The sequence below is a fragment of the Elephas maximus genome, chromosome 3, assembly GCF_024166365.1.
Source record: "Elephas maximus indicus isolate mEleMax1 chromosome 3, mEleMax1 primary haplotype, whole genome shotgun sequence".
In the NCBI taxonomy this organism is placed as follows: Eukaryota; Metazoa; Chordata; class Mammalia; order Proboscidea; family Elephantidae; genus Elephas; species Elephas maximus.
Window position 1 is genome coordinate 39,320,424 of NC_064821.1, and position 27,829 is coordinate 39,348,252.

Genomic DNA, 27,829 nt, shown 5'->3' on the forward strand with positions numbered 1-27,829 from the left:
CCTGGCCCTCCCAGCCCTTGAAACTGGCTTGGGACGGGGCTGAGGTAAGGCCTCCGGACTCAGAAATGGCAGGCAGACCCCTCATCCAGGCAGTCAGTGCTGCAGTGTGGCTCCTCCTGGCCCTTCCATACTGCCCCCATGAGAAGGGGCTCCTTTGCTCAGCAACCTCCTTTGGCAGGGGGCCCTGTCCTGGCAGGAGTAGACAGGTCTTACAGAGGTGGGTCTCCTCACTCAGCCCCCCAAAGCTGTATGATGGAGTCAATCACCGCATCACAAACCCCGCCCAGGGCCTGTGGCACTGCCAGCTGCCAAGCTCTCACAGGGGAGGCAAGGTGGGTGACGACGGAGATTTTGACTCTGCTGGGACTGAGGCTCGCTTGTGACTCACTCAGCTGTGACTGGGAGCTGGGTCCTGCCTTGAGGTCCCCGACGGAGGCCAGTGCCTGCATGCTCACTAAGGCGTTCCCGGGACTGGTCAGCAAAGGGAGTCGGAGGAACCTGGAATGGTGCAGGCGTTGGCGCCTACACCTTTGCTGGGAAGTCGATGCCAGTAGCACCACCTCAGTTGTAACAACCACAGATATTTCCAGAGATGGCCAGTGTGCCACGGAGGCAGGGTCACCCAGGAGGGACCCCCTGACCTAGTGCCTTCCTACAAGCAGGGAGATGTCCACAGTAGCCCACACAGGGCTATCCGTGTATGACTGGAAACACCTCAATATCCCAATGAAACACATACTTAAGTTTCATGAACAAAAGTAATACAGCTGAGTTACAAGGTAGAGTTATGGATGGCCTTTTCTCTTCAAAACTTTTTAAATATTTTAACTATAAAAAGGAAAATCACCTGTATGTGTGCTCCCTGTTCCTCCCTCTTCCCTGCCTGCTCCTCAGTATGAAGAGGCCTTCTCTTGCCGAGCCCGAGATAATCATTTGGTTCCCACTTACCTATAAAGAACGTTCCAGAACTTCTTTGTGGAATTAAGTCTGTGAAAACGAAGAAAGCTAAATTCAGAAGAGTGGCTGCAAAACACATTTCCACTTTGAATTCAACTGGAATTTTAGAGGGAGAAATGTTCTACCTGGTGAGTTGGGGGGTAGAGGGTCAAGTGGTTATAGAGCTAGTCCCTGGCCATGGCCCATCTCTGGACAGAGTACCCCAGTACTGACCCATCTCAGACCTTCTGACACCTGGTTAGAGCCCAGGAGCCACTGGCCCCAGGCAGTCATCAACTATCCGCCCTAGTCCTTCTGGCAAAACCAGCTGCAGCTGCCCAGGTGTCTGCTTGTAGCGCCATCCTGAAAACTTCGATCAGCCTCACCCTTGATACCCATCCCCCAATCGTGAGTTCCCTTCCCCCTTTATATTCTCCTTAGGTAAACCTCACAACCTGCACAACATCCACACCCCAAATTTTAACCCCCTAGGTTGTTCCAAAGGACCCCTGTGGTGAAATGGTTAAGTGCTTGGCTGCTAATGGAAAGGTCAGCAGTTGGAACCCACCAGCCGCTCTGCGGGAGAAAGATGTGGCAGTCTGTGTCTGCAAAAATTACAGCCTTGAAAACCCTATGTGGCAGTTCTTCTCTGTCTTATAGGGTCACTGTGAGTTGGAACTGACTTGACAGTCAACGGGACCATTCATGGAGAGAGTTCAACTTGTGGAGTATGATACTCCACACACACACCCCCAGGGGGTCCTCATGTCCCACACGCGTCTCCTCAGGGGGCACTCACACTCCACAGACGTGCAACTGCTCAGGGGGTCCTCGCATTGCACACGCATCACCTGAGGGAACGCTTACTCGAGGTCTCCTGGTCCACGCACTTGCCTCTATCCCTGTCTCACAGACCGTGGACAAGAGCACCTACTGGAGCCCACAACTCATAGCGCGGTGCCAGGATCTCAGCCCAGCCTGGCTGACTCTGAGCCTGGACACTTGGCTACTGCCCTATCTGTCCACCCATTTAGTTAATCCCTGGGTGCCCTCATTGGACTTAACTGTCCTCCCCTCCCAAGTACAGCTGGCAGGAGGGAGGCGCAGCAGGGGAGGACCATCACCTGGGAGACCGTGATGCCACCCTCCTTGGCCAACTCTTCTTTGGCTTCTTCACTGGGATAAGCATTGCTCAAATGGGAATAAAAATACTCATTGAGCACTTCTGTGGCCTGCTTGCTAAAATTCCTCTGCCTACGCATGTGAAGACAGACAGCCCAGCCAGTGTTAATATGCTGGGACTCTCAAACAGCATCCTATCCCAGGTAGCAACCAAGACTTCAGAACTCCTTCCAGATACATGGTGAATTACTCCACAGAGAGGATGTGGAAGGTCCACGACCACGGCTCACAGGTCCCCAGGACTATCCGATTCCATTCATCTTCCTGAAGGCCGGCCCTCGCGGTGCCCAGGCAGGGGTGTGGGGCCTGACCTGATGTGAGGAACCCCAAGTGCAGGGTCATCACAGCCTCGCAGGTTCTCTGCTCCAGCTGCATCTGAATGGTGCTCAACTTGCCGTGGATGACACCGACCATGTGCTCAATCCTGGGGGAGGCAGGCCGCGTCCTGCTGTGCTCCTGGAGGAGGTTGGTGACATGAGTGGTAAACTCACAGCAGGCTTGGGGTAGGGATAGCCAGCCTGTGACCAATGAGCAGGGTGGCACCGGGCAGCAGCTCCATGCCAGGCCAGCCTCCTGCCCGCCCCCTGGTGGCTCCCACACAGGCTGGGAAGTAAATGAAAAGGGCTTTTGGTAAGATCTGCCACCTTTGCTGTTAGGCCCATTGCAGGTACTCCCTGCTTTGTGCCACAAAAGAAAGGTGGTTAATCATTCCACAGTTTGCTTTGACCAGTGTGCGTTCACATGACGGAAACTCTTCCATGCAGAAAGATCACCTGTTCATATTTCTCTAGCTCTGAGTGGTGTATCTGTCGGCTCTGGGACAGCTTGGCCCTGTAGTCAGACAATAGCAATGCTATTGTCCTTTGGACAGCCACCTGGTGTCGCTGCGCCAGCCACCGCCCGTCCTCCTCTTCCTCTCCTCTCTGGCCTGGAGACGCCCCCAGCCAGCAGCATGTTATCTAGCCTCCTGAGCTGAGCGTTAGGGGGGGTCCTCTTCCTGAATGCCATGAATGCTTAACACTAGATAAGAGAGACAGTATGCGTTTTTGGAAAACAAAACACAACAAAACGCTGGCCCTGGCGTTATGTCTCAGCCGTTTCAGGGGCGAGGATTACTTCATTTATTACCAAATTTGGTAACAGACACTGAGTAACCCACCAGCACACTGGCCCAGGTGCTACAGCCTACTGAGACAGAGAGGCAAGGCCACAACTCTGGACAGCCACGTGGGGAGAACTCCACCAGGGAGGGTGGGACACCAACATTTAAGGGCTGGGCAAAGACTGAGTGGTATCAGGCAGGTCACAGAAAGACCAGAAGTCAGAAAGGGGTGAATAGCGTGGGTCTAGCTCTTAGGAGAGCGTTGTTAGCTTCTACAGAAGCAGCTGCAGGGCTGAGGGCGTGGAAAGCTGACTAGGAAGCTCTCAAGAATGTGTGGGACCCAGCCAGCACAGGGCAGGAGGTGGCGAGGGTCTGGGCCAGGAAGCGTGGTTTTGGGGGTGTCCATGTTTGGTTTGCTTCTCTAGTGATAGTGAAAATGTCTGGCAGCCCACAGGGAAAGGACCCAGATGAGGGACACGCAGATGACTGGGGGAGGGGGGGTGCGGGGGGGGGCGGTCCTGAGGAGATGGAGGCTGGAAGCGAGGGAAGAAGGCGATGACAGAGATGTAGTTCTGACTTTTGGGGAAAACCAAGTGTGCAGTGTTTTCTTGGAAACAGGTTCTCTCATCAGCTACTCACTACTAACTGACTTGTGTCCAAATAAAATTTCAGTTTAATCATATCGTATATGTATATTTACATTCATTAGTCACTTTTCCCTTTCTTGTTCCCTATTCATTAGTCACTGTTCCCTTTCTTGTTCCCTACATATAGATTAGCCTTTTCTGTCAAAAACTCACTAGCCAAAAGGGAAAGGACTCAGGAGATATACGTGTAGGAATTTCCTTAGAAATACCCACTTCAGCACCTTATCACCTTATAACCAGCAGTTTAGACAAAAGAAAAGCCCTAGCGTATGCAAGGTCTTATCACAAAGCTGATACTTAACCTGATATAGAACGGTACCCTGACCTCTCCAAGATTGCGTGCCCTCAAAGTTTGAAAAAGCCACACCGAGAAAAGTAAGACAGCGCAAGGAGAACCCACACACTTGGTTCACGCCTCGAGCAGAATGGGCTAGAAGGGCTCAGATGAGTCCAGACTCAGACACAGGAGCCCAGGATACAGTGAGCACACACAGCATTGACAGTCACCCGCACTAGCGACAGCCGCAACAGCTAACACATGCAATCATGGTACAGCCATAAATAATGTTATAAAGCCATCACATCTTCAGAGACTTTTTTTTTTTTCTACTATAAAAAATCACACAAACTTGGTAACTCAAAACAACACAAATTTATTTTCTGACGGTTCCTGAAACACAGGTCTCACTGGGCTAAAATCAAGGTGAATGCGGGGCTGCATTCCTTTCTGGATGATCTGGGGAGAATCCATTTCCTCACCTTTTCCAGCTTCTAGAGGCCGCCTGCATTCCTTGGCTCATGGCCTGCTATCTTCGGGTAGGTCGAGTCCTTCTCATATCACACCACCCTGCCCTCCTCTTCTGCCTCCCTTTTCCATGCTTAAGGACCCCATGACTACCAAGGGCCCAACCAGGTGATTCAGGATAATCTCCCAATTTTAAGGTAAGGTGGGTAGGAATCTCAGTCCCCCTTTGCGTGTAAGGTGCCATAATCACAGGTTCCAGGGATTACAACGTGGACATCTTTGGGGAACATTACTCTGCTGACCACAGAAAGTTCAAGATATAATGCTAGGTGAATAAAGCAGATAAAAAAACTGTTTCTCGGCTCAGTCTAATTTTCTCAGGGCATGTATGACGTGTGTATGTATGTGCAGTGGGGGGCGGGGGGGTGTAGAGAAGCAAGGAGGGGGACAGAAACCAGACAGACTTTAGCCCAGAATACAGACTGGAAAGTAACACACCAAAATATGAACCAAGCTCTTCTCTAGGTGATTTTCCCTTATTGCGTGTTTTCCTGTATTTTCTATAACCTGTATGTGGAAGGAGCCCTGGTGGCATAGTGGTTAAGAGCTACGCTGCTATCTAAAAGGTCAGCAGTTCAAATCCACCAGTCGCTCCTTGGAAACCCTATGGGGCAGTTTTACCCTGTCCTATAGGTTTTTTTTTTTTTTTTTTAATAGTGTTGCTATGAGTCAGAATTGACTCCATGGCAATGGGTTTTCTGGTGGAATGGGGACATCTGGGCATGCCCCCTTGAGGCTGAACACATCAGAACACACCCTCAGGCAGTCTTCTCAAATATCACTAAATTATCCACACTAATTTTTTTTAATTCTTGGGAAACGCACTTCTCTGCCTGCCACAGCACTATGTAAAAGTATGCCACTGGCTACTCTTGGTGTCAGTGTGCTGTGGCCCTGTGGTTACTCTAGCCCTTGACCTCAGGGCTTCAGAGGCACCCATCCCAATGCCTGGCAGGCTATACTTCCCCACACCTCACACCAGGCACACCATCGTTTAAGGCTGTCCTCAGTCTCTCTTTCTCTTTGTTAAAGCCAACCACTCGTGGTATTTCTGTTATAGCAGCACTAGATGACTAAGACAGAATTTGGTACCGAGAGTGGGGTGCTGCTCTAACAGATACCTAAGATGTGGAAGTGGTTTCAAAACTGTGAATGGATTGAAGTCTCAGAAGGAAGTAAGGCGAACTGTTAACACCCAAGAAGGCACAGATGGTGAGAAACAGCTGCAGAGGACTGGCAGCAGCAGCAGACCAGCACCAGACAGTTCTGGGGCTGACTCATGGAGCGAGAGAGCTGAGTGCCTGTGCACAGGAAGCTTCCTGGCGGAGTGGGGTGCTTCCAGGTGCTTATCGGTGGAGTTACTAAGCTTTGGAACACTTGCCCCAGAAGGGCAGATGTAGGCGTGAGGCCTCAGAGTCGAGGCCAAGGAACACAGGCAGCGGAGCTGCCTCAGCCTCAAAACGTACGGCCAGGACCTCTGGGGTTTCAAAGGGTGGAGCCATGGCCTCTGGTGTTTCTAAGAGTGAAGTTGCCACTCAGATAGATTAGGAGAACAGTGCTCCTAAAGCCAAGGCAGCAGAGTTGCCATCCCAGTGAGCCTGGAAGGCAGAGCTGAAGCCCAGAGCTGAGGAGCCTCCACTGAGAATCTGAACAGTGTGGCTAATATGTAGAGTCTGGAGGGCAGGGCCATTGTGTGGATGGTCTCAGACAACAGGGGATTATTTTCAAGCCTTGAGGGCTAATGTAAAGTGTTCTGCTGACTTGCTTGGTTCCTGTTAAGCCTTCTTTCCCTCCAGTTTCTCGTATTTGTAGTGGAAATGTCTAGCTTGTGCCTGTTCTGCCATTGTACTTTGAAAGCAGATTAACGTGTATTTTAGATTTCACAGATGAGGAGGAATTTTTGGATTTTGGACTTGGAGTTGATTTAAGACTTTTGCTGTGATATGATGGGGTGAATATGTCTTCCATGTAGCAAGGACATGAATTTTGGGGGCCAAAGCGTGAAATGTCATGGATTGAATTGTGTTGTGTCCCCCCAAAATATGTGTCAACTTGGTTAGGCTTTGACTCCCAGTATTGTGTGGTTGTCCTTCATTTTGTGATTGTAATTTTATGTTAAAGAGCATTAGGGTGGAATCTTAAACCCTTACTAAGGTCACATCCCTGATCCAATGTAAAGGGAGTTTCCCTGGAGTGTGGCCTGTATCACCTTTTATCTTATAAGAGATAAAAGGAAAGGGAAGCAAGCAGAGAGAAGGGACCTCATACTATCAAGAAAGAAGCACTGGGAGCAGAGCATGTCCTCTGGTCCCAGGGTTCCTGCACAGAGGAGTTGCTTGACCAGGGGAACATTGAGGAGAAGGACCTTCCTCCAGAGCTGACAGAGAAAGTCTTCCCCTGGAGCTGACCCTCTGAATTTGGACTTCTTGCCTACTAGATTGTGAGAAAATTAATTTCTCTTTGTTAAAGCCATCCACTTGTGGTATTTCTGTTATAGCAGCATTAGGTAACTAAGACAACTTGCACATAGATATGTGTTTGCAGGATGCATACGATTTACTGCTCTGTGTGCAACTGTGTACAACCCAATGTCAGGAAGAAGGGATGATAACATCTGTCAGCAGGGCTTAACTGGGGTCTCAATGAGAGGCAAGGACACACCCAGGTTATTTCTCTAAAGTTGTCAGTGTGTACAGTACATATCTGTATGAGTAAAAACAAAATAAAACAAAAGTCACACAGGAAAAGCCCCATGCCTGGTCACCATCATCGTCACAAACTGCATGGTGGCTTTTAGGAACAGCTCTTCCACCTGTCTGTCCTCTGTCAAACTGTCCTTCCCATCTAACTTTGCCCCGGCACTGCCCCCTTGTCCCTTCCCCCCTTCCCACCTGTCTAAACGTGTTGCTGTTGAGTCTATTGCGACTCTATAGGACAGCGTAGAATTGCCCCATAGAGTTTTCAGACAGTGCCCGGTGGGTTTGAACTGTTGACCTTTTGCTTAGCAGACGTAGCTCTTAACCACTATGCCACCCGGGTTTCTGTCATTAGAAGTCAGATATGAATTACATGCAGGCTCATCTCCAATCGACTTCTCAACTCCCCAGGGCCCTTGGCTGGTGGGCAGAAGGCCCCAGGGACAAGGAGCTCAGGTCCAGGACCAGGTAGGTTGGTCTATCTGCCTGTCGGAGCCGCTCAGATGGGAGGCAGGATCGAGAACAAAGGCAATCCCTCAACTGTGCAGTCTGTCTTCTGTTCCCAACCTACTGAGAGCAATAAAAAACCTCTGCAAGCCCAACAGTGAAATAAAATAACCGTGTGAATATCGACACATCCCTTTTTTCACAAGAAACAATACGGAACACACCCCAAGTCATTTTTATTTTTCTTCCCTAATGAAAAAAGACTTTGTTTTTTTGTTTTGGGAGAAAAGCAAGAGATTTAGAGATGACCTAACCTTCACCCAAACTGCTCAGCTGGTCTTCTCACCTGGTCATTTCATTCACCTCACCTGGTCACCTGACCTGCTCACCTGACCACCTCACCTGTTCACCTGACCTGACCACTTCACCTCTTCAGGTGTGTGTGCATGCTTGTTTGGCAGCAGGCTGTGTGCCAGCTTCCTCTTGGACCGGGGGTGGGAGGCTGGGCTGAGCCACCTCTGGGATTCCTGCCCCTGTGGGAGGCAGTTGAGCCCATGGGTTACTCAGCAAAGGTGTTGGAGACCTCAGAGGGCCCTGCAACACCTTTGGGCCAGCCCCTGCAGGTTGTGTGGTTGGAAACATGTCATCTTGCTAGCCTCTGCCTGTGCCTGGGAAAGGAGCTGCTGTGAGAATAGCATGGATAGCATGTATCATGAGGGTGGCCTGGAGCCCAAAACACTCACCTCCACCCACCCTCCCTGCTGCCCGGGAGCTCCTGGAGGCTAAGGCCTTGGCTAATCCATCCCCACTGCCCACACCCGAGTGAGCCGATGCTGGAGTGCCTCTGGAGCAGACAGAGGGCTGACAGTCGCGCCGCAGGCACCCTGGCCAGGGAAAGCACAGCCTCATTTTCAGGCCATAGCGCATCTGACCAATCAGTTCCAGGTGCGGCACTCCCATCTGCCTGAGGCCCATCCACAGTCCTCGTGGAGGTGACAGCACCAGTGTCTCAGCTACTGGGTGAGAAGAATCACTAAGAAGAAAAGCTGGGTGACTCCTTGCTTTCCGAAAACCTTCTGATGCTTTTCGACCCCTTGCTGAGCACCAGTGAAGTGCTAGGCACAAGCTGGGATTCTGTGCTGACCAGGTGAACTGAGGTCCTTTGCTGCTACCCCAGGGATGGGGTCTTGGAGGGATAAGCCATAGGGCTGCTGGGCACAGCTGGCAGGGATGGACCCAGCGTCCCACTGCAACTTTGCTCAGGCTGAAACTTCCTGCCTAGATTCTCAGAACCTGCACTCACCTTTCACCAGCACAAAGTCCTTTTAGTCAAAGAACCAAAGTCAACTCCACTGGAATCCTGGCCAGGTGCTAACTCCAGAGCCACGGCCATGTTCTGTGAGGGCATTCCCTGCCTAGATGATGCCTCTGATGGCAGAGGGCAGGGAAGGGAAAGGTAGGCAGTACACGGCGTTCTGTACCCAGACCCCAACTGCTAAGAAAGAAAAGAGCCCCAGCTTCCAGACAGGGTAATGGCCACCCACAACAGCACGGGGACAAGCAAGGGGGCTGTGAGTAGCCCAGGTGCCCACGGCAGGAGGGGGAGGGCAGGGGGTGAGGCTGGGAAGGGAGTGGCTGTGTGTGTGTGTGTGTGTGTGTGTGTGTGTATGCATCTTGGGGGGTCCAGGGAGTGTACAGTACGTGGCACCAGCAGGAAATATGGGAAGCTTAGACATGCTGTGCGTGGAGGTAAAGGGTGTGGGGTGAGGGCTTAGGGCTGAGGGGCAAACAGTGAGGAAGAATCAAAGGCAGCCCCACTTTCCAAAGTGCCCAGGTCCTACCAGGTCCTTCAGGACTGGTTCCTCCACTGCTGTGTGCAAAACCTGACCTCCAGCCCAGCCCCACCGGCTTCCACGGGTCCGTGAACATCAAGCTCACTCCTGCCCCCGGACCTGAAACACACTGATGAGTCCTTTGCTGGGGATGCTGTTCCCCAACAGGAAGCGGCAATGGCTTATTGGCCAGGTTGAAGCCCCAGTGCCCCTCAGAGGCTGCCCCCTGCCAACCTGACCTGGAGTCCCCAGCAGCCCCATGCAAATGCCTCCACGTTCTCCAGAGCAGCTGCCCTGTGTGGGATGACCCTGCTCCTTTGGGACCCCCACGGTCTTGCTCCCTATGAAAGCCCCAGCACCTACAATATACCTGGGCTCACAGAATAGGAGCTTGCTCTAAATAACCCTTCCCTGAAAGGTCACTGGGCCATTTGCAGACATGCTCTGCCATACCACAGGAAGAGATCACCCCTATGCCCCAGAAACTGCTCTCGAGAGCAGGAAGGAGGAAAAGCCACCCACTTGCTGTGAGGAGACCTCGCTACCAAATCCAGACAAGAGCCACAGAGAAGACCAGACCCCCTGCATGCATGGAACAAGGAGGGCGAGGCTCACCTGTAGGCTTAGGACACCCCTGAGATGCCTCAGTAACCCAGGGAGCCCCCCTTCCCCCCGCCAATTGATATGATGCTGGAGATGATGCTGCAACTTTCCCAAATTCAGCTTTCTCTGCCCCCCTCCATGACCCCAAAACTGATCCCCAGGTCGGGGAGCACTAATCATTGATATTTTAATCAAGCACCACCTTCTATTACTGTTTCCTTGGGATAGTGGGCACTGAGTATCTAACAACTCTGAAAGGAACAGACTCTTGGGACAACATCTGCTTGTGCTGAGAACTGCCTGCATTCTCTCTGAGAGCAAGGTCCCACAGGTTCGCTTATTGATGCCAGCTTGTTTAAGTTACTGAACATTCTCAGTCTCACATGGCTTTTAAAAGAATAACCCTTTAACCAGTGGCGTCGCTAGGGGAGTGTGGGGGGTGTGGATCATACCAGGTGACAAGGTCAGAGGGAGTGACACCAAAATGACTGTCCATAAAATTTCTGTACAGTGTTTCAGCAGAAATTTATTATTTTTTATAAAGATATCCCTGTAGTTAGTTATAACAATAAAAACATTTTTCGTAAGCCTGGCTTACATGTAACAATATACCTACAAGGCTAAAATTCTAGGCTAATTTACTTTTTGAACCTTCTAATGTACTCCTATGAGTTGGAATCGACTCGATGGCAATGGGTTTAATGCAGTCCAGTCAGCGGTGTCATTATTACCCAGTTACAATGATGCTTCAAATCACATGGTGTCATTTGCACGTGCTACAAACATGTGCTGTTGTTTTCATTGCTCCTGGTGTTTGTATAGTTGCTGAGTTTGTCAAGTTTTCTGGTGTTTTAGCTACAGTATCATGGTAATTAGTGTTTGTGAACCTAAACCAATAACTTTTTTGAATGAAGTAGTAACTAAAGGAAAAGAAGGAGTGATATACAGGCATTACGATTTACGAGTAAGAATACAAAAAACATTACTAAGGATTCTATATGGTCTGGTATGAGAGAAGGTTCACGGGAGGTGTGGCACCATGTGGCATCATGTGGCACAGGCTGACACCAACCCTAGTGACATCACTGTCTTTAACACTTACCAGTGGCTGTCACATGCACGTGACATTCACCGAACTGAGGGATTATTATGCTATGCAAGTGAAATTCCCATCACTTCTAACTAATCTTTAATTAAAACACAACACAAGCTCAGATGCTGAAACCTCGACCTGATATGCAAATCAACTCATTTCAATATATTTGCATGCTCATTAGCTGTAGCTCTACAGCCTGTAATGCACCTCCATTCCCCTCCGCCTTCTTGGGCTCGGCTGCCTGCACAGCTTTTCTCACACATGGCAAGAGGGCAAAGGAAGAGCCAGGAAAATGCTGCAAAACAAACGTGGCCAGGAAACATGTCTGGGAACGAGTTCCATTTCCCTAGGAGGATTTGCAAACGTTTTTAAGAGCCATTGCTAAGAAACACAGCAGTTGTGAACTGTTCCTGTCTACAATAAATAATTCTATTTTTCATTGTGAAGAATGGGAATTCCAGAACACTTAATTGTGCTCATGGAAACCTTTACATAGATCAAGAGGCAGTTATTCAGACAGAACAAGGAGATACTGATTGGTTTAAAGTCAGGAAAGGTGTGTGTTATATCCTTTCACCATACCTATTCAATCTGTATGCTGAGCAAATAATCCGAGAAGCTGGACCATATGAAGAAGAAAGGGGCATTAAGATTGGAGGAAGACTCATTAACAACCTGTGTTATGCAGATGACACAACCTTGCCTGCTGAAAGTGAAGAGGACTTAAAGCACTTACAATTGAAGATCAAAGACCACAGCCTTCAGTATGGATTGCACCTCAACATAAAGAAAACAGAAATCCTCACAACTGGACCAATGAGCAAGATCATGATAAACGGAGAAAAGATTGAAGTTGTGAAGGATTTCATTTTACTTGGATCCACAATCAACAGCCATGGAAGCAGTCAAGAAATCAAATGACAGGTTGCATTGGGTAAATCTGCTGCAAAGGACCTCTTTAAAGTGTTAAAAAGCAAAGATGTCACCTTGAAAATCAAGGCGCGCCTGACCCAAGCCTTGGTATTTTCAATTGCATCATTTGCATGTGAAAGCTGGACAACGAATAAGGAAGACTGAAAAAGAATTGACGCCTTTGAATTGTGGTTTTGGCGAAGAATATCGAGCATACCACGGACTGCCAAAAGAACGAACAAATCTGTCTTAGAAGAAGTACAACCAGAATGCTCCTTAGAAGCAAGGATGGCGAGGCTGCGTCTTACATACTTTGGACGTGTTGTCAGGAGGGATCAGTCCTTGGAGAAGGACATCATGCTTGGCAAAGTACAGGGTCAGCGGAAAAGAGGAAGACCCTCGCTGAGGTGGATTGACACAGCGGCTGCAACAATGAGCTCATGCGCAGCAGCGATTGTGGGGATGGCGCAGGACCGGGCAGTGTTTCATTCTGTTGCGCATAGGGTCGCTGAGTCTGAACCGACTCAAGGGCACCTAACAACAACAAGATTTTTCATCCAAAGAAGTGCTCTAACTTTAATTGCACAGTAACAATGGGAACCATGAGGAAAGGCCTAGGGGCTCCAGAGCTCGGCTAGACACAGCCACCACCAGGTGTGGGACCCTGCGGGGAGCTGATGCTGACACAGGAACAAGTCTCACTCAGGGGTGTCAGCCAGCATCCTCATTAAAGGCCCAGCAATATGGTGCACGAAGAGAGTGAACCCTGTGGTGTTGGACTAGAATTAAAGATATTGGAATGAACTCAAGGTTTTCAATATACAGATAGAGAAAAACGCATGCATGTGTATATACATGTGTGTGTAAGTCTGTGTGCATGCATTCACACACACACAGGTGTATACACACATGGCTCTCGGTTCCGAGACTACCTGGGGGCAGCAACACTGGATCCTGACTTCTCAACACTACTTGACTCTACATGGAACCTTGGAGAAAGAGCTGGAACATGCTGCAGCAGCAAGTACAGAAGTGCTCAGAGAGTAATGGAGATATGTCAGAAGGACACGAGGCCAGCCGGAATGGGCTCCCACGGGCCAAATCTGCGACAATTTGAGCAAGAGACTGTGATATGATAGGACTCTACGAATTCATACCCGTTGCTGTCAAGTCAATTCCAGCTCATACTGATCCTATAGCGACTATAATTATAGAGTAGAACTGCCCCCATAGGGTTTCCAAGGAGTGGCTGGTGGATTTGAACTGCTGACCTTTTGGTCTTAACCACTGTGCCACCAGGGTGCCTATGAATCCATACTGACACAAAATAAGTAAACCAATTGAAAGTTTAAGGAGGAATGGGTTATTTATACCATCTCAAATACTTCCCTACAGAATACTTACCACAAAGAGAAACAGAGAAACTTTAAAGGGGAGCAGGCTGGCAGACACCATCTTAATCAAGCGATTGGGGCAGTGGGACAACTGAAGGCATGTGCCATGGGACGAACCCACACCTGAGGAGAGCATGGCCTCGTTTCCGTGCCACTCCTGCCAAGGATGCAGAGTGAAATCTAACCACGTAGGTGGTGATGCCTGCTGCATATTGGTGGCTACCGTTCCAGACTATATATACTGTTACTAACCTTAACCATGCAATCAAGGTAACCACCATCAGCAGTAGGAGCTAAGATAGTACGTGCCCCGCTAAGACGCACAAGAGGACACAATGTCATGTGTGTGGAATTCCTGCCAAGATGCACCACTGCAGTCTAGTCACAAGGAAACGTTAGACAAACCACACTCAGGGACATTCTACATGGCTGGGCAGTTCTCACCAACAGTGTCAAGATTGTAGAAGACGAGGAAAGACAGGGGAACCATCGCAGGTTGGAGGAAGCTAAGGAGACGTGGAGACTACATGCATGTGGGACTCCAGACGGGACCCTGGACCAGAGACCTCCATTGGGAGGAAACTGAGGAGCCCCGGATATGGGCTGGAGTTCAGTTAAATAGCCCAGCACCAATGCTGATTTTCTGGTTTTGATCATGGCACTACGGTTATTAGGGCATTAACACATTAGAGGATGCTTGGGGAAGGGTATACTAGAGATCTGCTTTCTTCAACTTATCTGCAAGACTAAAATTAATTCAAAATAAAAAATATTTTTAGATAATAGCAACTTGAAAAATCAGATAGGAACCTTAGGGGGCAGTGAGTTTATGTTAATGAGGGAGGAACAACTCAGAAAAGGAGGGTTGAGAATGGCTGCACAACTCGAAGAATGTAATCAATGTCATTAAATTGTACATGTAGAAACTGTTCCGTGAAAAAAAAGAGAATGTTGTCAGATTGTGATAAATGTAGCTAACATCACCGAACATTTTATGTGGAAACTGTCAAATGGGAACCTAACTTGCTGTGTAAACTTTTACCAAAAACTCAATAAAATATAATTAAAAAATTTTTTTTTAATCCAGGATAATTACTTTGGATGTGTAAAGCAAACAAGAACAAAATTGTGATTACTCCGCTTTTCTCATTACATGATCTTTTCCTTTTCCAAAGCAATCGAATGCCACAGCAACTCTTAGGTCTTGTGTCTAGCACACATCTATTTGCTACTTATTTGAAAGAGTCTTTCTCCAGTTATAAACACTGACAAGGCAGAAATGAACCTTCCATTGCCAGAGATGGGACGTGCAAAATGTCCCAGGCGTACACGAGGCGTGTCTAGTCGTGTGTCCCAGGAGCCACATGGTCTCTCCCGACGGCCTACCTGTCTTTTCCTTGATCTCACAGAACACACTGAAGAGAGCGGGCTTCATCTGATGGCAATTTGGAGTGTGCTTTCTGTAAGAGGGGTGACAGAGAGGTGTGAAGGAGAAAGAGAGGGGTCACCTTGTCCACAAGTGAAGACTCAATATTGAAAAATAAAACTAAACCCAGTCTGCAAGTTCTAACTCTTGAAAACCCCTTTTATGGGGATACCCCCCAAAAAACAGAACATAATATTTCATATGAATCTGATTTGTGCAAATTTAAAATAGAGTATATAAGAATATTCAAGCCATTTTCCTTTACATGTGCACTTTTAAATAATGCAAATAGTGCAGACTGAAGTAATTCAAATCGCTCATCAAGGACTATGGAATTCCAAGTTCAAATGATTTGAAAGTCAAGTTTCCACGACTGCCTGCAGCATTCACGCTTGTGCACAAGTGGAAGCTTGAGTTGCCCTCTCCCAGTCATGTCTCATCACTCTAGGGTCACAGGAGATACAGCTGTACACAGGCAGACGTGGCTCCTATCCACACAGAAGGCCACACACACACTCACACACGCACGAGAAAACCTTCCAGTGTGGCACGTGCTTTGCAGTGAATTAAACTGAGGTCACATCAGAGTAATGGCTGGAAGGCTTATCAGAGTCTGTGCATCTCTGAGGTAACATTAAAGCCAAGACTAGAATGAAATGGAGAAGTCAGCCAGGCAGAAAGCTGACAAGAGAATAATTTCGGCAAAGGAAACAAGCGCAAAGGCCTGAGGGAGAATACACTCGCTGTTTAAGACCAGCTCAGCTGCAGTCTAAGGGGAGAGGGGAGAAGCTGAGGAGAAGTTACAGGGGCAAGGAGGGGCCTGCCTATGAGACAGGCGGAGGACTTTGGCTTTTGTTCGTATGTGAAGAGAACTGAGGTTGGCAGAGTAACAGCCCCACAGACGTCCACGTTCCATTCCTCGGATTCTGTGAATATGTTACCTTACAAGGCAAAATGGACTGAGGACGTCATCAAGGTTAGGGACTTTGAGAGGGAGAGTATCCTGGACCATCCAGGTAAGCCCAATCTAATCTCATGAATCCTAGAAGTGGAGAACCTTTCCTGGCTGCAGAGAATCAGAGATGCGGCACCAAGACTCCACCTGCCACTGCTGGCTTTGAACATGATGAGGCCACGAACCAAGGCAGCCTCTAGAAGCTGAAAAAGGCAAGGAGACGGGGTCTCCCCAGGGCCCCCAGAAGGAACACAGCCCTGCCAACACCTTGATTGTGGCCCAGTGAGACCCATGTCTCATGAGCTGTGCGAGAATAAATTTCTGCTGTTTTAAGCCACCAAGTCTGTGATAATTATTTATAGCATCGATAGCAAACCAATACAGGAAGCAACGGAGGATTTTACACACAGTGGTTGTAACGTGATATGAAATGCATTTTTCCGGGGTTTTTTTTTTAATTGATATAATTCACATACTGTGAAATTTAGCTTTTTAAAGTGTACCAATCAACAGTATTTAGTACATTCAAAAGGTTATGCAACACTGCCACTATCTAATTCCAGAACATTCTCATCACCCCGGAAAGAAACCCTTGCCCATTAGCAGTCGTTCCCCATTTCCCTCCCGCAGCCTTGGGGCAAACACTGATCTGTTTTCTGTCTCTAAGGATTTGCCTGTTCTGGATATTTCATATAAAAGGAATCACACAATAAATGGCCATTTTGTTAATCCATTAGTTGGCTGATGGACATTTGGGTTGTTTCCACTTTGGGCCTATTGCGAATAACGCTGCTATGAACATTGGTGCACAAACTTTCATGTGGGTGCATGTTTTCATTTCTCTTGGAGTGGAAATGATGGGCCATATGTTCAACTCTTGGAGGAACTGCCAGATGTTTGCCACATTGGTATGCCATTTTACATTCCCACCTGCAATGCACAGCCTGGCTAACACTTGATACTTTCCATTTTTCTGATAATAGCCAACCCAGTGGGTATGTATCTAATAAGGGTATATCTCATTGCGGTTTTGGTTTGCATTTCCCTAACGAAGAGCTTGGCTGTGAACCAAAAGGTCAGCAGTTCAAATCCACCAACAACTCTTTGGAAATCCTATGGGGCAGTTCTACTTTGTCCGATAGGGTCGCTATGAGTTGGAATCGACTCAACTGCAACGGACCAACAGGCAATTACTAATGTAGGAGTCTTGGTGGCATAGTGGTTAAGTGCTCAGATGCTAACTGAAAGGTTCGAATCCACCAGCCAGTCTGTGAGAGAAAGATGTGGCAATCTGCTTCCTCAAAGATTACAAAAGAAAATAAACCCAAACCCACTGCTGTTGAGTCCATTTCAACTCACAGCGACCCTATAGGGTCATTCTCCCTTGGAGCAGTTGGTGGGTTTGAACAGCTGACCTTTTGGTCTGCAGCCTTAGAAACACTATGGGGCAGTTCTACTCTGTCCTATACAGTCACTATGGTCAGAATCGACTTGATGGCACACAAAAACAGCTAATGATTTTGAACTTTTTTTTTCATATCTTTGTATAGCTTCTTTGGTGAACTGTCTATTCAAATCCTTTGCCCACTTTCTAATTGGACTATCTTTTTATTATTGAATTGTAAGAGTTCTTTATATTTTCTGAATACTGAACCCTTATCAGATATAATTTACAATTATTTTTACCCATTCTGTGGACTGTCTTTTCACTGTCTTTGAAGCACAAGTTCTTAATGATGATGAAGCCCAATTTATCTACTTTCCTTTGACTGTTTGTGTTTTTGGTATCCTAAGAAACCATTGCATAATCTAAGATCATCAAGATTTACGTCTATGTTTTCTTCTAAGAGTGTTACAGATTTAGCGCTTATATTTAGGTCTTTGATCCACTGTGAGTTAATTTTTGTTTATGGCGTGAGGTAGTGGTCTAAATTTCACTCTTTTGCATGTGGTTATCCAGTTGTCCAAGCACCATTTGTTGAAGAGACTATTCTTTCCCCATTGAATTGTCTTGGCACCCTTGTCAAAATCCACTGACCATAAATGTATGGGTTTATTTCTAGACTTTCGATTTTATACCATTGATCTAGTTGTCTACCCTTAATTATCTGCATTTTAAAAAGATCACTGTGGCTGCTCTCTGGAGACTGGATTGCAGGAAGCAAGAGTAGAACTAGGAATACCAGTCTGGAAGCTGTTATACCTTGAATAGGCCGGAATATGACGCTGGCTTGGTTTAGAGCTACATTAGTAGACATAAGAAGTAGCCAGGTCTTTGATTTCAGGGATGGAATCACCATGACATCCTAATAAACTGGATGTAGGGTTAAGGGAAAGAAAAAATTCTAGGATAACTTTTTGATATAATTCATATGCTGTAAAACTGGGTCTGAACAACTGGATGGATAAGGAAATTGTAGGGGGAGCAAGTTTGGGGGAGCAGGATGAGAATTAAAGTTGTGTTTTGGTCAAGTTACACCAAGAGTATTTCATATGCTTATTAGGCTGCTGGGTTTATAGAGATATATGATATAAAGATGAGGAGTCACTGGAGTAGAGATGGCATTTAAAGCCACAGCATTTGATGACGTCACCGCAGGAGGATGTAGCTAGAAAAGGGGCCCAGGATGCAGCCCAGGAACACAGACTTGTTGGATCAAGCCGAAGAAAAGGCGTCTACACAGGAGACTGGGACCGAACTGTCAGTGAAGAGGAACTCAGCAAAACATTGTTTCAAGAACAAGGGAGGAGCCATCTGTGAGAAGTGGTTCTGAGAGGTCAAGCAGAATAAGAGACCTTGGATTTGGCAACGTGGAGGTCACATATGGCAAAGGGGATGGCACAATCTCTCCTGTGATTATGTTACCTTATATATGATTCCACCTGAGCAGCTGGAGACAGCATCTGCTGGTCTTGAAGAAGTTGACTCAGTAGAGGAAGAAGGCTGGGAGAGAAATGGCAGAGAGATAAGGGAGGCAGTGACCATGAACTCTCTGAAGTTTTATCATAAAGGAGAGCAAACAAACAAACAAACAAACAAACAAACAAAAAAACCCATTGCCATCAATTCCAACTCATAGTGACCCTATAGGACAGAGTAGAACTGCTCCATAGGGCTTCCAAGGAGCACCTGGTAGATTCGAACTGCCAACATTTTGGTTGGCAATCATAGCTCTTAACCACTATACCGCCAGGGTTTCCAAGAGGCAGGAGCTAAAGGAAGCGATAAGTCAAAAAGGGGTAAGTCAAGGGAGTGTTTGTCCATTTGTAAAGATAAGAGACATTAGCATATGTGTATATGCCAACGAGGCAGCCAAGAGGGGGACCTTGGTGAATGCAAGCAAGAAAGTAAGGATAACTGCAATCACAACACTGTACACATATCTGAACTTCTGTGAACAATTTTGGTAAGTACTCTATGCCATTATTTTGGAGCCCTGGTGGTACAGTGGTTAAGAGCTCAGCTGCTAACCAAAAGGCCAGAAGTTTGAATTGACCAGCTGCTCCTTGGAAACCCTATAGGGCCATTCTACACTGGCCTATAAGGTGGCTATGAGTTGGAATCAACTTGACAGAAATGGGTCTTTTTTGGTTTATGCCATTATTTTAACATTTTAAACCCCATAGTGACATAAGTCAAACATTCGTTATTAAGAGATGCTGCCAAGGTCAGAAAATGTGCTTGAAATTCAGTAACTTTATGACGGATGTCAGATGTGAAAACACTATGAGGAAAGCCCAACATCCGCCACATCACCTTATGCTGTTTCTATGCGAGTGTCCTCACCTCCCAGCTCACCCCGTGCGCTCATGGAGTACCTTGCAAAGACTAGAGTTAGAAGTATAGAACCACGAGCCATGTCTCTGAACCCCAAACATGAGAACATGTTGCGGAAGATAACATCTGACCTTCAGTAAATCTAAACCCAAACATTAATTGTTCTACTGTACACAGAAATTGATCGCACAGGAAATTCAGCCTCGCAGGTGAGATATTTTCCTTCCACAGAAGCAGCAGTACATTAATTAAAGTGGACTCAAGTTATAGCTTGTTACGTACTGTAAATTTGACAATAAAATACAAACGAATGAAGTCAGCTATTCTGCTACCGTACGGTGGATTCTGGGAATGGTTCTCGCCATGTTGGCTTTCTGCTCATAAAGCACCTCACAAAGCACCTTTAATGCGCACAAAGGGACCCCACAGGGTGCGCCTGTGCTTTATTAGGGAAAGAACCGGCAGAAGCTCTGAGCACACTCTGGACGGAGAGATGCTCAGGCAGCTGACTGGAGACCACTGACGGCCACACGGGGCAGGCCTGAGCGGAGTCCAGGGTGCCACCAGAGCGGATGAATGACCTCACGTAGTGGACGCTCCCTGAGGTGACCCCGCCAGGCCTGCCCGTGTATGGGCAGAGCCTACGACTGGCTCCTAGCCAGGAGAGTATGGCAAAGGGGATGGCACAATCTCTCCCATGATTATGTCACCTTATATATGGTTCCACCTGAGCAGCTGGAGACAGCAGCTGCTGGTCTTGAAGAAGTAACTGCCATGTTGGGAGGTGGCTGGTGGTAACGAACTGCAAGCAGCTTCCAGGAGCTGAGAGTACTGAGAGTGACAAGAACACGGGCTCTCAGTCCTCCAGCTGCGATTCTGCCAACAACCACGTGAGCTTGGGAGAGGACTCTGATCCTCAGATTAGGAACGCTGTTCAGCTGACACCTAGAGTGTACCCTTGTGAGACCCTGAGCAGAAAGGACCCAGCTAACCTGTGCCCAGAGTCCTGACCCATGAAAACTGTGAGATAATACGGTGTGGGCACTTGTTACACAGAGTAAGCCACTGAAGGGGGCTGCGGGGAGAGAAGCAGGTCAGTGCTGGTGTCCTAAGATATGACACCCTCCACCAAATCCAAGTATCTGCCTTAGAAAAACAAAAATGTTCATGCTTTGTAAAGAAGCAAAATTTCAATGAATAAGAAATAGTAAGACACCTGAGGACTCTAGTTTTCTTTTTAAATCTGTGAGTCTCCTTTTAAAACCAGTGCTAAAAATCGGGAGCAAAATGATTAAGAGTCACACCAAGTAATCCCACAGAATATTAATCGCATAGAACAGTAATCGGGAGTGAAAGCACAAAGCATAGAGCTTTATCTTCTTACAACCTCACGAATTCAGTATTTATAGGACAGACATTTACTGAGCAACTGCCAAACGCTGGTCACTGTTATCAGGGGCAAGGGGTCCAGAATAAAGAAGACATATGCCGCATTCTGGCTCATACCAACAATACTCTAGATCTCCTAATTTTAGCTCTTATTTATTTTTCTAAATTATGTATCATTTAAAATTACCCAGGTCTTTGATTTAGACCGTATTCAGAGATTTTGTCCCTGTAGAACAGGATACTTCTTAGAAAAACTTTCCTGAGAGCAACAATGCTTCTAACACCTCAGCCAAAGATGAAATCAAATCCCCTTAATTATTCTCAATTCTAGAAGCATTTATTGTAGCTGACAAAACAGTCAACAATACTATGCATCTCTTGGAGCCAGACCTAGGCACAGGATAAAGATTAAAAGACATGTTCCCCACCTTAAGAAATAAAACCTAGATGGAGAGCCTAGATATGCAAAGAATGGCCTGAGCTCCAGAAAGGCACACAGCCTCTTATGGATTGAATTGTGTCCCTCTAAATTGTGCGTCAACTTGGCTAGGCCATGATTCCCAGTATGGTGTGGTGCCCACCATTTTGTGATCTGATGTGATTATCCTATGTGCTAAAACCCTAACCTCTACCTGTGGTTAATGAGGCAAGATTAGGTTGTGTTAAAGAGGATTAGGATGGGATACAATACCCTTACTCAAGTCACAACCCTGATCTGATGTAGGGGGAGTTTTCCTGGGCTGTGGCCTGCATCACCTTTTATCTTACAAGAGATAAAAGGAGAAGCAAGCACAGAGACAGGGACGCCATTACCACCAAGAAAGAAGAGCCAGGAGTGCATGTGTCCTTTGGACCCAGGGTCCCTGTGCTGAGAAGCTCCTAGACCAGGGGCAGATTGATGGCAAGGGCCTTCCCCCAGAGTTGACAGAGAGAGAAAGCCATCCCCAGGAACTGGCACCCTGAACTCGGACTTCTAGCTCCCTAGACTATTAGAAAATAAATTTCTATTTGTTAAAGGCATCTAATTGTAGTATTTCCGTTATAGCAGCACTAGATATCTAAGGCACAGCCCAACAGTCAGACGCCCTCAACATTACAAAAAAGGTAGAACCTGGAGTCCCTGGGCAATACACAAACTGTTCGTAATAAAAAGGCTGGCAGTTTGAATCCACCCAGAGGCACCTCAGAAGAAAGGCCTGGCAACCTACTTCTGAAAAATCAGCCAATGAAAACCCTATGGAGTTAAGGCATACTGAGGCTCAGGAGTGGCACAGTGTCACCTCCACCACATCCTAGTGGTTAAAGCAAATCATAGGCCAACCCAGGCCAATCCTGCATAAAGAACATGATGACCAGAAGGTACAGTTCACTGAGGGTCACCAGTGTGACAGACTACCACAACCCCTAGTATTAAAGAGTTTACAGTCTTGTGGGGGAGATTTAATACTAAAACCAAACCTGTTGCCATCAAGTTGATTCTGATTCATAGTGACCCTGAAGGACAGAGTAGAACTGCCCCATAGGGTTTCCAAGGAGCGACCAGTGGATTTGAAATGCTGACCTTTTGGTTAGCAGCCGTAGCTCACTGTAGCTCTTAACCACTGCATCACCAGGGCTCCGATTTAATATCAGGCAAATGCAAGTATGTACAAAGTGCTCCAGAACTAATGAAGCAGTAATTAAACATTCAGAGAAATCATACTTAGAAAAACAGAGTTTTGTTTTTCTTTCCTGGTTTTTGTTGTATTCCTTACTCCCAAATCACTGAACCAAAGATGTTACAGCACCAAAATCTAATAAATTGAGAAATACAGCTATATTTGCCATCAGATATTAAAAAATTGAAAAGAGAGTGTACATCAACTTGAAACTGTAGAGTATATTTTATTCTATGCTGGTATCACGAGTTCATTTAAGAATACTAAACGAGAAACCTAATTCAATAGATCCTAACTTCGAAAACAAAACAAAACCCTATAGAACACAATTCTACTCTGAAACACATGGTGTTGTCATGAGTCGGAATCAATTAGAACACAAAAAAAAAGTTTGATTTTTTTTTGGTTTAGGGATGTAAAACTAGAAGAGAACAGAAATGAAGAGTTTGAAGACGGCATCTCCAGGCTTGACTGGGATGAGAGAAGCCAAACGCACAATTGAGAGCGCTGGGTTCCACAGTCCAAGGAGGGGGCAGGAGAAGCAGACAGCTGAATTGTGTGCTCTTGGTCCCTGTTCTAGGACTGAGCACATAGTGGGCACGTGCTCATTTGCAAGATGAAGGAAAGATGTTATGGTCTTTAATAGCGTTGCATGTAAATACAAAAATAAGATCAAAAAGAAAAACGGCCAAAGACACTAGATTTGGGCAGAAGGAAGTTATGAATAAAGGAGACAGTTGCCTCAGTGTCTTAGGCACCTAGTGCTGCTGTAACAGAAACACCACAAGTGGATGGCTTTAACAAAGAGAAATTTATCCTTTCACAGTCTAGTAGGTTACGAGTCCAAATTCAGGGTGTCAGCTCCCGAGGAAGGCTTTCTCTGTCGGCTCTGGAAGAAGATTCCTCGTCATCAACCTTCCCCTGGCTGAGGAGCTTCTCAGGCGCAGGGACCCCGGGTCCAAAGGACACGCTCTGCTCCGGATGCTTTCTTGGTGGTATGAGGTTCCCACCTCTCTGCTTGCTTCCCTTTCCTTTTTATCTCTTGAGAGATAAAAGGTGGTGCAGGCCACACCCCAGGGAAACTCCCTTTACATTGGATTGGGCATGTGACCTGGGTAAGGGTGCTGTTTACAATCCCACTCTCATCCTTTTAACATAAAATTACAATCACAAAATGGAGGACAACCACACAATGCTGAAAATCATAGCCCAACCAATTTGATACACACATTTTTGGGGGGACATAATCTAATCCACGACATTCAGCAAGGGCTAAGAACAGGAGCCCTCGAGTCACCAGTGGGCTCAATCAGAAAGAGATTTGGTAAAGGAGTCTCTCAAACATTTCCGAAGAAACGACGGTAGAGGAAAGTTAACATTTATTGAGCTTTCTTCTGATCCAAGACAAATACCTCAGAGAAGTCAGAGTACTTATAACAGGTACAGAAGCAACGGCATGTTCACTCCTTATTTGGCAAGGAACTCAAAGTCATGCTCAATCAGACAGCAGCTGAGGTGGTCACCTCACCCGTGTCTGCCTTCCGAGGCCGTGCCCTCCACTCATGCCTGACAGAACCACACTGCATGCTTTCATGCTTCTGTGATGTCCCTATACGTTCTGGCTCCCAGCCCAGAATGCCAGGCCCACTTTGTCTCCCTGTGCAAAGCCTGGGTCTAGATCAGGCTCATCTCCTTGCATGAAATGAAGGTTTACTGAATATACGAGAACAAATCTGTGAGAATGAACTTAAAAAAAAGTCCTCTGAAGCCTTAGCCTGACTCTCTGATCTCCCACAGCACCTGATCACTACTAAGCTCCTAAGGCAGGAAGTGGTGCCTTATTCCAGGGAGCTACACGGGAGTCCTGGGAAAAACAGGGACAGAGTTCAAGACAACGTGCTCAAATCTCCATCCAACCACTTCCTAGTTGTCTGAGCTTGGGCAAGTTCTTACTCACTCTGGCCTCAGTTCCTCATCTAGACACTCAGTTAAAAACCACTCAATTCCTAGGGTTACTGGGAAGTTCAAATGAGGGAAATCACCATCATCATCATCACTAACTACTGTTCTTTTTTATTGTACTTTAGATGAAGGTTTACGGAGAACGGTTTCTCTTTAAACAATTAACACACGTATTGTTTTGTGACATTGGTTGCCAACTCCATGACATGTCAACACTCACCACTTCTTCACCTTGGGTTCCCCATTACCAGCTTTCCTGTCCCCTCCTGCCTTCTCATCCTTGCCCTTTAGTCTCGTTTTATCGGCCTGTCTAATCTTTGGCTGAAGGGTGAACCTCAGGAGTGACTTCATTATTGATCTATAGGGGTGTCCAGGGGCCATGTTCTCAGGGTTTCTCCAGTCTCTCTCAGACCAGTAAGTCTGGTTTTTTTTTTTTTTTTGGTGAGTTGGAATTTTGTTCTACATTTTTCTCCAGCTCTGTCTGGGACCCTCTATTGTGATCCCTGTCAGAGCAGTCAGTGGTGGTAGCTGGGCACCATCTAGTTGTGCTGGACTCAGTCTGGTGGAGACTGGTAGTTGTGGTCCATTAGTCCACTGGACTAATCTTTCCCTTGTGTCTGGTTTCTTCATTCTCCACTGCTCCAGATGGGGTGGGACCAGCAGAAGTATCTTAGATGGCTGCTCACAAGTTTTTAAGACCCCAGGCGCTACTCACCGAAGTAGAATGCAGAACATTTTCTTTATTTATTTTGAACATTTTCTTTATAAACTACGTTATGCCAATTGAGCTAGATATTCCCTGAGACCACAGTCTCCAAAGCCCTCAGTCCAGTAATTTGGTCCCTCAGGGAGTTTGGATGTGTCTAAGGAGCTTCCGTGACCTTGCCTTGGACAAGTTATGCTGGCTTCCCCAGTATTGTGTACTGTCTTATCCTTCACCAAAGTTACCACTTATCTATTGTGTATTTAGTGTTTTTCCCTCCCCTCCCTCCCCTCCCTCATAACCATCAAAGATTGTTTCTTTCTGTGTGTAAACCTGTTCATGAGTTTCTATAGAAGTGGTCTCATATGATATTTGTCCTTTTGTGATTGACTTTTATTTCACTCAGCATGATGCCCTCTAGATTCATCCATGTTGTGAGATGCTTCACAGATTCATCACTGTTCTTTCTCTTTGCATAGTATTCTATTGTGTTGATGGGCATCTAGGTTGTTTCCATATTTTTGCTATTGTGAACAATGTTGCAGTGAACATGGGTGTGCACATCTCTATTCATGTGATGGTTCTTATCTCTCTAGGATATATTCCTAGGTGTGGGGTTGCTGGATCACATGGTATTTCTATTTCCAGGCTGTGAAGATCAATGAATTCCAAGATCAGCAGATAAGCTGCTAGCTCAAGTCCCAAGAACTGGAGGTCCGATGCAGAGCAGAGAGCTATAGGATCCAAAGCAGGCAAAAGCTAGAACATCTGCTTATATTCAGATGCAGGCCACACACACAAGGAAACTCCTTTTCAGCTGACTGACTACTCCCACCAGATCCCATCATGGGAGTGATCACATACAAACACTGAGAATCATGGCCCAGCCAAGTTGACATGCAATCTTAACCATCACAGTCCACCCCTTGTCAACCTGGCACCTGTACACACCTCCTCTAACTATACATGATCTCTGAATAAAGGCAATTACAAAGTCATACCTGCGCCTAACATGATACAACACACATACAACCGAAAATGCACTAGCCCTGCTTACATCTGATATTTTATAAGTGAAGAAAACAAAAATATTTGATGCACATATACAAAAAAGAAATACTCATAACAATTACAGTCCTTGTTTCTACAACTGGTCACGTGGACTTAGCTGGTATTTAGAACTAGCTTCTTCCACCGCCCATTCCATATTCCCTTTGCCCTCAGCAAGCACCTTAGCTGGTTGTGGTTCTTTACTTGGTGGGGAAACCCAAACCTTCATTCCTGAAGGGTCTGGGGCCATTAGTGGTCGTGTCAGGGGGTTGCTGTAGTTTTCAATTGACTTGAATCACAGGGCACGGTAGTACTAAGAGATGCCCTAAGGGATCTCCTGCATTCCAGACATACTCTTCTTTACCTCCATTATGTAATACCAATCCGATTTTCTCTTGGTACTCAGGATCAATTACACCAAACAGTATGGTAACTCCCTTCTTTGCCTGTTGATCCAGAGGCATAGGAGCACAAAGCAGCCAGGTGGCATTCTTAGTTTTCAGTTCAGTGGAATCAGTGATGTGTCTCCAAGTGGGAATATTCCTCCCTTGGGAACTAAGACCTATAGACCTGCATAGCATAAGTCATGGGGACAGGAAGCAAAAACCTGGTGAGTGGATCGCTAGGGGTAATAGTGAGTGGTGCCATTTCCATTTCCTCTCCTTGATTCCTGGACCCATGAATCCTGGCTATGGGAAAAATAGCACCATATATTGGACACTGGTTTAGAGCACATTTAGCCTCCTGGAGAACACTGCCCAACCCTGCAAGATATTGCTGCCTAGCTGGTGCCGTAATTGTGTCTTTAGGAGACCATTCCATCATTCTATCAAGCCAGCTGCTTCAGGATGATAAGGAACATGGTAAGGCCAGTGAATTCCATGAGCATGGGCCCACTGCCGCACTTCATTTGCTGTGAGGTGAGTCCCTTGATCAGAGGCAATGCTGTGGGGGATACCATGATGGTGGATAAAGCATTCTGTAAGTCCTTGGATGGTAGTTTTGGCAGAAGCATTGCATGCGGGGAAGGCAAATTCATATCCAGAGTGTCTATTCCAGTAAGGACAAAACACAGCTCTCTCCATCATGGAAGTGGTCCAATGTAATCAACTTGCTACCAGGTTGCTAGCTGATCACCTCGAGGGATGGTGCCATATTGGGGACTCAGTGTTGGTCTCTGCTTCTGGCAGATTGGGCACTCACTAGTGGCTGTAGCCAAGTCAGCCTTGGTGAATGGAAGTCCATGTTGCTGGGCG

General features: G+C 46.8%; 1 protein-coding gene across 1 annotated transcript in view; it reads right to left on the reverse strand.

Moving 5' to 3' along the window:
• Positions 1–227: 227 nt before the first annotated feature.
• The window catches only part of PBX4 (PBX homeobox 4), a 43,329-nt gene continuing 15,727 nt past the window's right edge, over positions 228–27,829 (reverse strand). Inside the window, 8 exon segments of the mRNA XM_049875493.1 lie at positions 228–498; positions 642–652; positions 2,061–2,199; positions 2,432–2,619; positions 2,895–2,972; positions 2,974–3,105; positions 3,107–3,138; positions 15,039–15,108. Coding sequence (XP_049731450.1) covers positions 228–498; positions 642–652; positions 2,061–2,199; positions 2,432–2,619; positions 2,895–2,972; positions 2,974–3,105; positions 3,107–3,138; positions 15,039–15,108 — 921 coding nt within the window.